At 34.6% G+C, this 13733-nt stretch overlaps 1 protein-coding gene across 1 annotated transcript in view; it reads left to right on the forward strand.

The window, feature by feature from the left end:
* PPIP5K2 (diphosphoinositol pentakisphosphate kinase 2) overlaps positions 1-6798 on the forward strand; it is a 119249-nt gene extending 112451 nt beyond the window's left edge. Inside the window, exon 31 of the mRNA XM_074201414.1 lies at positions 5113-6798. Within this exon, the coding sequence (XP_074057515.1) occupies positions 5113-5186 (74 nt within the window). The 3' untranslated portion in view covers positions 5187-6798. The remainder of the gene's footprint in view (positions 1-5112) is intronic.
* Positions 6799-13733: the final 6935 nt, after the last annotated feature.

A 13733-nucleotide genomic window follows, 5' to 3' on the forward strand; every position in this document is an offset into this window, starting at 1 on the left:
TTCCACTCATTTCTTCTGTAAGGACTACTGTACCTGTCTGCAGTCATAAAATCCTACCTGTCCCTCAAAGTCTGAATCAAATGCCACTTCTATAAGGTTTACTATTTTATATTTTTACAGAAGAGTAGATTCTGTTTTTCTCACTAAGATTTTAAACCTTTCAAAGAGAAGTGTTTTGTTTTTATTGTTATTTTCCCACAGAATGTCATAGAACCTTCTGAGAACTCAGCAATGTTGGTTACAATTCCATTTACTAAGATTTTATGGTCTTAGGTGTTTACTTTTTGCTTTTCCCTCACCTGTCAATGGTCACAGAATATCAGAGTTGGGAGAGAACTTACTAAGCCTTCCAGTCTAACTCATACCTGAAAAAGAATTCTTTCTATAATATATCTCATATATAATGATAAATAATCATTCAATCTTTACTTGAACACCTCCACTGAAAGGAAACCTACCTACTCCCACTTCTCTTATGGACTTCTCAATTTAATTATTAAGAAGGTTTTGATTTTGAGTCTTAAATTTTGCCTCTCCACAACTTCCAACTTTACATTTCTGCTGTCTGGAACCAAACAGAACTACTGTAATCTCATTTCTTTACAACAGCTTTTCTGATGCTAACAGTTATGATATTCCCTTCAAAAGTTGTCTCTTCTACAATCTACACTTACCCAGTTCTTTAAACTAATCATCATAATGTATGGTCTCAGGCCTTCATCCTCTTTTTTTTTTCCCCAATTTATTTTTTGTTTAGTTTATCATCAATGCCTTGCTTAATACCCAGAACTGAACATTTCTACAAGTATAATATGATACGATTAGGTCAAAATACAATAATATTGTGACTTTATTTAACGGAATACTATGCTTTTTTTTATTTTTATTTTTTGCAAGGCAAAAAAAGTTAAGTGACTTTCCCAAGGTCACATAGCTAGATAATTATTAAGTCTCTGAGGCTGGATTTAAACTCAGGTCCTCCTGACTCCAGGGCTCTATCCACCACCTAGCTTCCCCCCTACTATGACTCTTTTCAGGCAACTTTAGGTACCTATAGCTTTCTTAGCTGTCTTCTCATACTGCTGATTTACTGAGCTCATAGTCCACAGTTTTTTTTTTTCAGATTAACTTCCCCAACCTCCTCCATTTTATACTAATTTCATAGTTGATTCTTTTTTTAAATTTTATTTAAGGCAGTGGGATTAAGTGGCTGAATCCGGATTTGAACTTAGGTCCTCCTGAACTCTCCAGGGTCGGTGCTTTATCTACTGTTGCCACCTAGTTGCCATTTTCATTTTTTTCTCTTCCTCACTTGTAAAATGAGAGATTTGATATAATTAATCTTTAAGATCCCTCCTAGATGTGCATTCTTTTCTATATCATTCAAGAATCTGATTTTTATCAGATTCATCAGCCTGTAATAATAACTGTTTGTTGAACTGATTCAACAACCTGAAACCCAAATTATATCTCTATAGTATTTCTTTTCCCTGTATATACTTGATGTAATCTAACTCTTCCAATCTTTGTTTTTCACTTGTTTCCAATTATTCCTGCAACATATTTAATACTACAGTGTTAAAGTCCAAATGTGGTAAATCTTTGTTTAATGGTGAAGAGAGTTTTACATATAAATTTTGCCAGATCTTTTCCATTTTTCATGTTTTTTCTGATTTCATTTCTTGGGTTGACTTCAGTCAGTTGTGTCTCGTCAGACTTTTCTTTAAGCTTTTTTTTACTTCTTCCCATTTGGAAAGGCACTACTACTCATGATTTTCTACCATTTTTATTTTTAAGATTTTTACAAACATATTTATGCTTTCAACTGCTGTTGCTCCTTCTTGCCATATTTTTCTGTTCAGTGATCAAGTGTTGCTGCCTAAAGTAATTTCTAGATTTTGTTGTGTCCTCGTGGCAGTTATTTGATTTGTTTCTCTAGGTAGAGAATGATTAATCTATTAGGGTGTACTTTCTTCCACCTCTTTCTTTTTTGGCATTAACAAGATTTTTTAAGTGCCAGTGGAGTAGTTTTAATGGAACACAAAATATCTTTTTTTTCCTCTAACTTTGTATTAATTTTAGTCTTTTGCTTTAACAAAGCTCAGTAGTAAAACTCTATAACTTATGTAGGGAATGATTCCATCAGTAACAAGCTATCTTCTTTTGCCCATTAAAAGAGAATCTTTTTCAGTTTTTGCCAAACTTGTCACATCTCACACATCTCACACCCCAAATCTTTCTCAAAGAAAATATTCATAATATGTAGGCAAAGGGTTATTCTCTCACATTACTTATTCCTAAACCAGAGCGTTCACTGTCACCTTTACAATGAAGTCCTTGAAGTCATCAAGTACATCTTCACTTGTAGTTATTGTCATGGCAACCTTTTTTGTAAATAGTTATTATCACAAAAATAGCTAAAACCAGTTTCCTATGACATCATGTTTCTTGTTGCCCTTGACTGCACTATAAAACCAATTTCATCAACTCCCTTATTTGCCTCTTCAAAGAAAACCTTTGAGCAATTCTTCAATTTAGTTACAAATTCCTTTCATTTCAATTTTAGCAAGAATATCAGTATCGATACCAGTAATTATATCTACTTGTTGGTTATTTTTAAAGGATGTAATGTTTAGAGTATTAGTAGTTAAGCTAATTTAATATTTCCAGACAATTTAAAATCTCTGAGACTCTTAACAACCCTTTTCTGTCACTTTGATACCTTCACTACAGAAATTAATAAGGGTTGTTTTGTATTTTTCTTGGCTTGTTATCATAAAAGAATTCATGAAATAACATTTCTGTTGAGGATGAGTTTCTCCTTTCTTATCTAATCCGACCCTTGATGTCTTTCCATCCTGATAAAAACTACAAGGAATTTTGCTCTGGCTGGCATTATCTCTGAGAACCCAAAGTCACTGCTGTCATCCACATTCAGCGATCAAAGTAGAACTTCTGAAACATTCATAATTATTTCCTCCACTAAATTCAAAATCCTGGATTCTTAAAAATGGTATTAAAGAGCTCTGGCAAGACATACTGAGCAATTAAAGTGTCAGGTATTAACTTGGTAATGAATTTTTTATCCAAGCATGGAGAAGGTTTGTTTGGTAGGTGATTATTTTTAAAACTCATAACATTGGGGCAGCTAGGTGGCACAGTGGATAGAGCACTGGTCCTGGAGTTGGGAGGACCTGAGTTCATATGTGACCTCAGACACTTAATAATTGCCTAACTGTGTGACCTGGGGCAAGTCACTTAACCCCACTGCCTTAAATAAATTTCTTTTAAAAAATCATAGCATCTCAGAGCCACTTAGACTTTGAGCTCTCTGAAAGCCGACTTTTTTTTCTTTATTTTGTATCTACATTGCTTAGTGTCTGGTATGTGGTAGTGTCTTAATAAATGCTAGGTGACTAAGATCAGCCCCTAGTTTGTAGAAACAGCATTTTGTGTCAGTGATGAGTTCCTACAGTGAAATTATGGACCCTTGAATCCTTTAAGTACAAAAGTGTTTGTTTTATGATATGAGACAGGGAGTCGTTGGGAATTCCAAGTATGGAGACAGACAGACTGACAAATATACAAGTCTTCTACAGTTTTATGATTTGAAAGTTGCCAAGGACATCAAAGTATTTATTTAGATAGCTGCTTGTCACAGACAGCACATCTAGTCACTGGACCCAGATGCCTCTGGAGGAGAAAGTGAGGCTGGTGACTTAGCACAGTGCCACCCCCTCAAATACAATTCAAGTTCTTGTCATGGCATCACCTCCCTGATGTCTTGGTCTTCTTCAAGAATGAAAGATAACATCAACTATCCACTATGCTACATTGCTTTTCATTTCATAATTTAGAGGGGCATATGCTACTAAATCAAAATTTTCTCATGCAACACCGTCAAGAATGTCAGAGTTCTGTTGAGCATAGGTTAAGAAATGCTGACCTAGGAAAAAAAGTATAAATTTGACTTGAATTATTGTAAAAAATGTGTAAGAAACAAATGCAATCTGGGAATCAGGGCAAACTGACAGTAGACATTTGAAGCCACAGATTATCTTTACTCTATTCCATTGAAGTGGGACAGTACCTTCCCATTGAAAACAGAGTAGGGCAATATAGGCAATACAAGTTTTTCTATCCAAGCTATAACTGAGTCAACTGCTTGACTCAACATACTAGAAAAGATATACCTGGATAGAATGTGGTTCTTAGCCTTCTTCATGATAGGAGACCCAGATGCACTTAAAAAAATACACTCGCAATTGCAAATTAGCTTGTTCTGTGATCCAGACTATGTGGACGTTATCTTCAGTAAGCTCCTTGTTTTCTTCTAAACCCCTGAGCTTTTTCGCAATACATGCTTCTACATTATTCATATAAGAACTATTCTATTATGAAGTGTAATGACCCTCTTTTTATAATGAGAAAACTGAGGCCAAAGTTGAACTTTGATCAACTGATTTTGCCTTTCTTATATCATGATGTTTTTTGTCCATATCTGTAGGAATAATTGAACCAGATTTTTATAATCAAGAATCAAAAAAATCATGTTGGCCTTAGAGGTAGTTGATATTATGCCACCTCTACAAAAACCCTTTACTGATTTCCATTTCCCATCCTCAGTTGTTATTGATACACTTAACCCCCACATTACAATTACTTTCTTTTATACATTTTGTCTTTATCTGTTCACAATTTGTTTTCTTTCCCCACTTTTTAAACTAGAAACTCCTTGAGTTGCAGGGACTATTTTGTTTGTCAGTCTCTGGGATGTAGCACATAGAAGGCTGGTCAGCACTATAGTGTTGATCATAAAGAAATAAAATGGGAGTGTGTCTGATCCAATATGGATCTCTATTTTTCGTTAAAAATGAGATTTTTGGGGCAGCTAGGTGGTGCAGTGGATAGAGCACTGGCCCTGGGGTCAGGAGTATCTGAGTTCAAATCCAGCCTCAGACACTTAATAATTACCTAGCTGTGTAGCCTTGGGCAAGCCACTTAACCCCATTGCCTTGCAAAAAAAAAAAATGATTTTTTTTGCTAGAAAATATTATTTGTATTGTTTCTGAATGTTGTAAAACCCATGAAATTATTTTTTTCCTGATGTAGAAGTCAGTGCACCTGAAATTACTCCAGACAATAAAACAGAAGATGCAATTGAACAGGAAAAAACATCTGAATAGAAATGAAATCTCTCTGAAACTGGAACCTGGTGCCCTCTTTGAAAAAAATTTACTGGGGACAGGGGGGAGAACATAATAAATCTTTATTTCTCAAAGTCATTCATTTAAGTTTCTCGTTGTACATTATGTATCCATTTAAATGTTTTTAGAGCTCCTGTACACTTTGCATATAGTCTAGTAAAAGGGTCTTTTGTTATTGTCTTTAAATATTTAAAGTAGAGGTGTCCTGAATGTTTACCCAGTTGTAATTTTGTATATTAGAAAAGCTACACAATTTTTTTTTGAGTGTCTGATGTTTACTGTGTACCTGTGGTGGAGGAAGAAAGGTGGTATGAAAAACCTCACTGGTATATACTATAGTGGCTCTGATAATGTCACTCTACATTAATTCTCTATTTTCAGAGAATTGGTATTGAAAACCTTCCTTAGGTTGAAAAAACAGCCTGAGAACATTGTTTGTTTATTTAAGGAAATTTCCAGAAAGAGCTCATTGACCATTTAAGTTGAAATCTTTTATATTATGAAGGTTGTTGTTAAAGTGATCACTTATGCTTGCAATAATTAAATATCTGGAGTATTATTGAAGAGAAATTTCTTCTGTCTATGCTTTGAATTTTTTTAATATGTTATGTACATGTTTAAGTTCAATTCAATTTGAGGATTAAATTTGCATATCTGAAATTAATATGCCATTATACAAAAAATGTAAAAATTACTTTGTAGAAAAATTTCTTATATATATATTTTCTTATAAGGAGTGTTTTTGTTCATCAGAAAATTGCTTGTTTCAAGTATTTTCAATAAAGCATCTCTTTGGGTTTAATTTTTTCAAGGGTAACATTACAAATTTTCCAGTAGGAGAAATTTTAAATAATATGTACTTTAATGATGACCCTTTTCAACTTAAGGAATTCTGGCCCCAAATTAACCAGTATTATTAGAATAAATAGGTATTAATTGTTCAGATTTAAAAACCTAACACCATTATTTCTGTGCTTTTTTTAAAGTCACCACATTATAAAATAATTACTTAAGCATTTTAAATGGGTGTTTTTAAAATTATCAGATTTTAAGCATATTTATCTGAGATCATTGTGTGCTGTGATTTCATCTGTGGCATGAAGAATTAAGTCTTCAGAATGATCATCCTCTCATTCTTTCTCCTGCTTCATTTATTACGAGCCACTTAAGACTATCAACCAAACAAGACAGCCTGATACCAAGAAATACTACCAATTACCAGTAATCTCTCTTGATAGAACATTAGCTTAAACATTTTAAGGATAAGTAACTTTTGTTGAGTCCTCTCCAGTATGAACAGAATTTATTCTTTCTCATAGAGTGAACTGCACCAATTGTCAAATGATCATATATAAAATGGCATTTAGAAAACAGATATATAGTAAGTGCTGGTTATATAAAGGTACCAAATACAAAGGATACACAGCATATGATTTCATACATTTTATGTGACTATAAATGTATAATGTAAGCATTCAAATGTTGTTAAATGTCCTGTGTTTTAAATGTGTTTATCATTCCATTAAAATCTTCATTTTAAAATTGTTGCTGAGCTTAATAAAAATAAATGGCAGTTTCAATGACTAGTCTCTTGAGTGTTGCTTAAATAATGGGTTATAACTTCCCTCACACTTTTTCTTTTTACTTCCAGTTCTAAAATTAGTGACTCCATTTTAAAAAATAGAATAAAATTCTACTTTAATGAAAAATTATTCCCTTTACTTTTTTTTTCTTTAACTTAGACTGGATAAATAATACTAAACAACTTGAAATTTTTAAATAAAGACTAAATCATATATTTAACCACCACCCACACACATATCAGAGTAGATTTCTTGCCACCAAATAGATGAAGAAAAATACTGGTAATTTATTCTACTATAACAGTACTACAAGTAACAAGATTTTACTGTACTTACTGATTGACTAGATCTTTTCTACTAATCTATAATAAAATGCACATAAATTCTGTAGATTATATAATGTATTCTAAGGGCTGTGATACAGAAAGAAAGATTTGGAGCCTAAGGACTTGGATTCATTGGGCAAATCAAAACTGATCTTCATTTCTTTGTCTATGAGAAGATCAGACTAGATCTTCTTGGGCCTGGAAGTGCTTGCGCAAAAGAATCTTGTGCCTTAAAAAAGCATAAAGCTTTTCTTCAAAACGTCATGGTTGTTTCTAGATATTTGACTTACTCATAGTCACTAAATATTCTTCAAGTTTTTATTTCTTGGTTTTCTTCAAATACTACCAGAAGATCTAATTGATAGATAAACCATTTTTTCTCTCTCATACTGTTTAGGACTAGAAGGGCCATTAAGAGATCTTTAGGGGCAGCTAGGTGACACAGTGGATTCAGGAGGACTAGAGTTCAAATCCAGGCCTCAGACACTTAATATTTACCTTGGACAAGTCACTTAACCCCATTGCCTTAAATAAAACTTCTTAAAAAGAGATCATCTATTCCCACCTACTCAATTTTCAGATGAGGAAATTGAGGCTCAGTGGGATTAAGTTAATTGTATAATCACAGCTTCCAGACAACTAGGGGACACAGTGGATAGAGTGCCAGGCCTGAAACCAGAAAGACATTTTCCTGAGTTCAAATTATTACCCTGTGACCTGGCCAAGTCACCCTGTTAGCCTCAGTTTCCACATCTGGAGAAGGAAATGACAACCCTAAAGACCACCCCTTTGCCAAGAAAACCCAAATTGGGTCACCGAAAGTCAGACACAACTGAATAACAGCAAAACAGTATCAGCTGAACTGACAGCACAGGGATACCCTGTATTAACTGAAATCAACTCAGCACCTCCAAATCCAGAATTTTATCCTGTACAACCTCAGGTTCTTCATTTGCAAAATTTCTTGAAATTCAGATCTGATATTCTAGATTTCTAAAGTCTTAATTGCAGCTAGTTGGTATCCCAAGCTGCAAAGAACATTTTATTCTTGGAACAGTGGCCATCTTACCCAATCTATATCTGAAAAGAAATCCTTGTTAGATCTGAAAAATGGTCATCCCATTCTGCTTGAAAACCTACAGTGAAAAGGTGCCGATCACCTCTTATGACAATATGTTCCATATGGATAGCTCCATTTGTTAGGAAGTTTTTCCTGACATCAAGCCTAAACTAACCTCTTTGTGACTTGATCCTGGTTCTGTACTCTTAGGCCAAGCAGAACAAGCTTAACCTTTCAGAATGTTAGACCTTTAGACAATTGAACATTAGGTATCATGTCCTTCCTGCCCCTTTCCATTCTTTCCTCAACCCCAGGCTTCTTCAAGCTAAACATCTAGGGTTCCTTCATTGATCCTCTAAAGACATGAATTTAAGGTACTCCTCTATCCTTACAACTCTGGATACTTTTCATGTTATCAATACACTTCCTGGGGCAACTATGTACTGCAGTGGATAGAGCACTGGCCCTGGAGTCAGGAGTACCTGAGTTCAAATGTGGCCTCAGACACAATAATTACCTAGCTGTGTGGCCTTGGGCAAGTCACTTAACCCCATTGTCTTACCAAAAAAAAAAAAACTTTAAAAAATATACTTCCTAAACTGTGGCAAATGAAATTAAGAACAATTCCCAGTATTAACCTGAACAAGGCAGGTTCCTGGAAATTATGCCACCCTTGTAACCCACTATCACCTTAACTTTTTTCATTACCATATCACACAATGATTACTCATTGAACTTTAACTACCTATCTACTACCACTCCCACCCCAGGCCCAAATCTTTTAACCAAACTGCTACCTATTCATCTTGTGAAACACCTTTGAGAAAACTAGCAAACAGGGCAGCTAGGTGGCACAGTGGATAGAGCACCAGCCCTGGAGTCAGGAGTACCAGAGTTCAAATGTGACCTCAGACACTTAATAATTACCTAGCTGTGTGGCCTTGGGCAAGTCACTTAACCATTGTCTTGCAAAAAAAAACCTAAAAAAAACTAGCAAACAAGAAAAAAGTTGATTATCTTTAATTACCCTGGAGTGATACTGGAAAAGCATTTGTTAATTAAACCATATTCTAAATACTAAATTTCTGGATATCAAAATACAGGCATTCCTTAGAGAAACTATCATTATTTGAGCCTGCACCATTTTGTTTTTTTTTTTTATGTTGAGTCTTGCCTGGATGTTGATGTTTACTGCTTGATCACAGTGGTGGTTGCTGAAGATTAAATAAGATTAAAAATAGCTGTGGCAATTTCTTAACAAGTTTGCAGCATCTTTTGACTCTTCTTTAATTGAGCCCTTAGATGCCATTGTAGGGTTATTAATTGGCCCAATTTCAATATTATTGAACACTGAGAAATAGGGAAACCTGAGGAGAGACTGAGGAATGACTCCTTGGAGGAGCAGCAGAACACTGTTAGGGTTTGTAGCAATTATAATAGCATCAAAGATCACATCACATCACAGATCACTGTAACAGATAAAATAATAATGGTTCAGTTTGAAATATTGTGATGGGGTGGCTAAGTGGCGCAGTGAATAAAGCATCGGCCCTGGTGTCAGGAGTACCTGGGTTCAAATCCGGTCTCAAACACTTAATTACCTAGCTGCATGGCATTGGGCAAGCCACTTAACCCTATTTGCCTTGCAAAAAAAAAATATTGTGATAAATACCAAAATAAGACAATCACAGTGTGAACAATACTGTTGGGAAAATGGCCTTGTTTGATGAAAAGCCTTTAATTTATTTTTAAAAAAATGCAATATCTGCAAAATATAATGAAGCAAAGTATGCCACAAACAATCCCTGTCATCAAGGAGCTATGACTAGAGAGCAGTATTTGAATAGTCATTAATTAATATATTCTCTGAGCTAGTGTAGGGAAGAGAGATGGGGGGAAATGCTGGTATCAGTCAGCTCTCCAGAAAAAAATAAAAAAAGATGGGGCATCTCAGGTGACCCAAGCTTAAGAACATGCTATGGTGTTCCTTAATTTGTCTTGTGTCTGACTCTGTGATTTGTATTCTTCTCATCCATAGATAAAGTTGGAGCAGATTCATAGATAAGGGAAGAATTTATGACCAAATGACAGAGAGAGAGAGAGCATTATGAAATATAAAGTGGATAATTTGGATTACATCAAATTAAAAAGATTATTGCATAAACAAAACCAGTATAGCCAAGATTAAAATGAAAACAGGAAACAGAATATTTTTTTTGTGAAATTCTCTGATAAAGGTCTTATTTCTCAAATTTATAGAGAAGTAAGTTAATTTATAAGACTATGACATTCCCTAATTGATAAATGTTCTAAAGATTTATCAAGAAGTTTTCAGAAAATGAAATCACAGCTATCTATAGGCCATGGAAAAATACTCTAAATCACTATCAATTAGAGAAATGAAAAATAAATTCTGAGATTGCACCTATACTGATCATATTGATTAATACTACAGAACAGAAAAGTAACAAATATGAGAGGGAATATGGGGAAATTGGAATACTAATGCAGAGTTGGTGGAGTTGTGAACTTATCAACTGTTCTGGAAAACAATTTGGAAATATCAAGTTGTGCATTCTCTTTGACCCAGCAATACTACTACTAGGTCTAGTATTCCAAAGAAATCAAAGAATAAAGGAAAAGAACCTATGTATGTAAAAAAAATATTTGTAGCATTTTTGGTGGTGCCAAAGAATTAGGAATTGAGAGGATACCTTAAACTGGGGAACAGCTGAACAAGCTGTGGTATATGATTATGATGAAATACTACTGTGCTATAAGAAATGATGGACATGATTTCAAAAAAACCTGAGTAGATTTATATGAACTGATGCAAAGTGAAGTTAGCAGAGCAGAACCAAGAAATCCTTATGCACAGTAACAGCAACATTATACAAAGATCAGCTGTTAAGATGATTAAACTTTTCTCAGCAATACAATAATCCAAGACAATTCCAAAGGATTTAAGATGAAAAATACTCTTTATCCCCAGAGAAAGAATTGATGGAGTCAAAAATTCACATTTTTTTAACTTTGTTTTTTTCTTTTCTCTCTCACTCTCATTCTCTCTTCTTGCTTGTTCTCTTTTGCAACATGATTAATATGAAAATGTTTTGCATGACTGCACATGTATAATCCACATCCAAAGTACTTGCTTGTCTTCTCAAAGAGAAAAAAATGAAATAAAAATATTGTTTAAGAAAAAATTAGAAGGGCAGCTGGGTGGATAGAGCACCAGTCCTGGAGTCAGGAAGAAAAAGTCACCGGATTGGAAAACAACCAGAGTAGTTGTTTATCAAATTTGGGGGACATATTTCATTTACTAACTATACATAAGTACTTATTGCAGAAAAATAATTTGCATTACTGTTTAATCACAAAATTGAGGCTTAACCAAATGAAATTGCTTATACTAAAATAACATACTTATTCTCACTACAGATTCCTTTCATTCAAGGAAAATATGTGAAGAAAAGAATAAAAAGTTTCTTTTTGATGATATCTAATAAAGTAATAAGGACATTATAAACTCTGGTTAATAAGAAATGTAGACTGTTAATTTTTGTTACAGTTTGTGGAGATCTGTGTGATTGATGAATTTCAGAATTTCCATCAATAATTTTTTCCAGCTAAACCCTGTCATTTTTTTTGGGGGGGGGAGTTAAAGCTTAATTCAAACTAGTTCAGAAAAGAAATCTTATATAAAGTATTTCTTTATTCTCTGGTCCTAGTTCTTAAACTAGAAAATAGCTTCTTGATGTCCTTTCCTTACCTATGAACACCAGAAACAATAGTTACAAATGTTTAATGAATACTTGCTATGTATGCCTAGCTGCCATTTAGGATATGGAAAAAATTAAAGATTTATTTCAAATCATACTTAGCTTCAATTTACAGTTTTTGTTGGGGAAATAAGCATTTCTATAGCATCTTCTTTGTGACAGATTTTCAAAATACTTTACAAATTTTATATTATTTGATCTTGACAATTCTACAAGGTAGCTCATTTTATTATTTGAGGAAACTGAGACAAATAAGGTTAGTCAACTTGCTTGACATTAAACATCTTTCAAATTCATGAGGTTAGACTTGAACTCAGGCCTTTCTCACTCTGGGCCCGGTAATCTATCCACTTCACCATGTAACTGAATCAAATATCAGAAAATTTACCAAATGTTTATTTGTATTATTAAGACTATAGCTGTTCTCAGTTTAGTGAAAGGAGAAAACAATGTGAGCCAGAGTGAAAAGGAAGATTCTGTGGAAGAGGTGGAGGAACCTAAATATAGAGGGACCTGGTAGGATTTAAACAATTCAAAAAGAGGAAAAAATGTAAATCTCTCAAGTAGAATGTAAACCATGACCAAAGGCAGGGATTCAGTATTGAAAAATGAGAGAACAAGACTGGCATGATCATGAGAACAAAAATAATTCTGGAAGCAAATTTAGAGATCATATGCCTTGTCATGTTTTACAAAAATGGTCACCCAGTCTGTGACTAAGATAAAATTTTGTATCAGGTTTTCTTTACCTATTGAATAATGAGAATTAAAGGTGCGAGACAAAGGAGTTTTGACTTCATCCAGTGGGCAAACAGAAAGCAGTGTTGTAGGGCATTCTGCCAGGAGCAAGCAAGTCAACAATATAGGTGATGATCAAGAAGCTCAACAGAAAAAAAAATTAGGTTGAAATAGTGGAAGAAGAAGGAAAGGGCCCAAGCATTTATTAAGTGCCTATTAAGTGACTGGCTTGTGCTAAGTACTCTTTCAAATATTATCTCATTTGATCTCACAACAACCCTGGATAGAGCAGTGGCATTGGAGACAGGAGGACAGGAGTTCAAATCCAGACTCAAAAACTTGAGTCTTCCTAGTTGTGTGACTTTGGGCAAGTCACTTAACCCTGATTGCCTCACATCCTGGGCTATTTCCAGTCATCCTGATTCATTTCTGTCCATCGAATTCAGATGGCTCTGAAGGAGAAAGTGAGGCTGGTGACTTAGCATAGCCATCCCTCACTCAAATCCAATTCATGTGCTTTTCTTGGCATCTTCTCCCTGGGGAGGTTTTCTTTGAGAAAGGAGAAAACATTATCTTCTCAAATGTAAATTCATCAAGATAATAGAAAGCTAGTCAGCCAAAACCCACTACCCCTGACTCCACCTTCCTGAACCTTAGCCTTCCAAGGTTGATTGATACTCCACTCTTGGATCCCTCCCTCTTACTCCTCCTTGCACAGGAGGTGGACAAGACCCTTTGAGAGTGTGGACACTATCTTCCATGCTGTATCTGTGGGACTAAACCCAGTCACATCTCATTGCTCTTTCCTTTCCTTTCCTCTTTTCCCTTAAGCACTTTAACCTCAGCTTTTGTTAATTAAGCCTGTCCCTTAAATAACTCACCTATGGTCACTTGTGAACTTTCTGTAATAACATGTGAACTTTCCAGTAACCTGCTTAGGGCTTGATAATTGTTATTTTTTTCAGATGGTAGTCTCAAAATTTCAGCTAGAATTTTTTCATCTATTCACAATCATCATTTCCTCCCCCTTGATCAGC

The sequence above is a fragment of the Macrotis lagotis genome, chromosome X, assembly GCF_037893015.1.
Source record: "Macrotis lagotis isolate mMagLag1 chromosome X, bilby.v1.9.chrom.fasta, whole genome shotgun sequence".
NCBI lineage: Eukaryota > Metazoa > Chordata > Mammalia > Peramelemorphia > Peramelidae > Macrotis > Macrotis lagotis.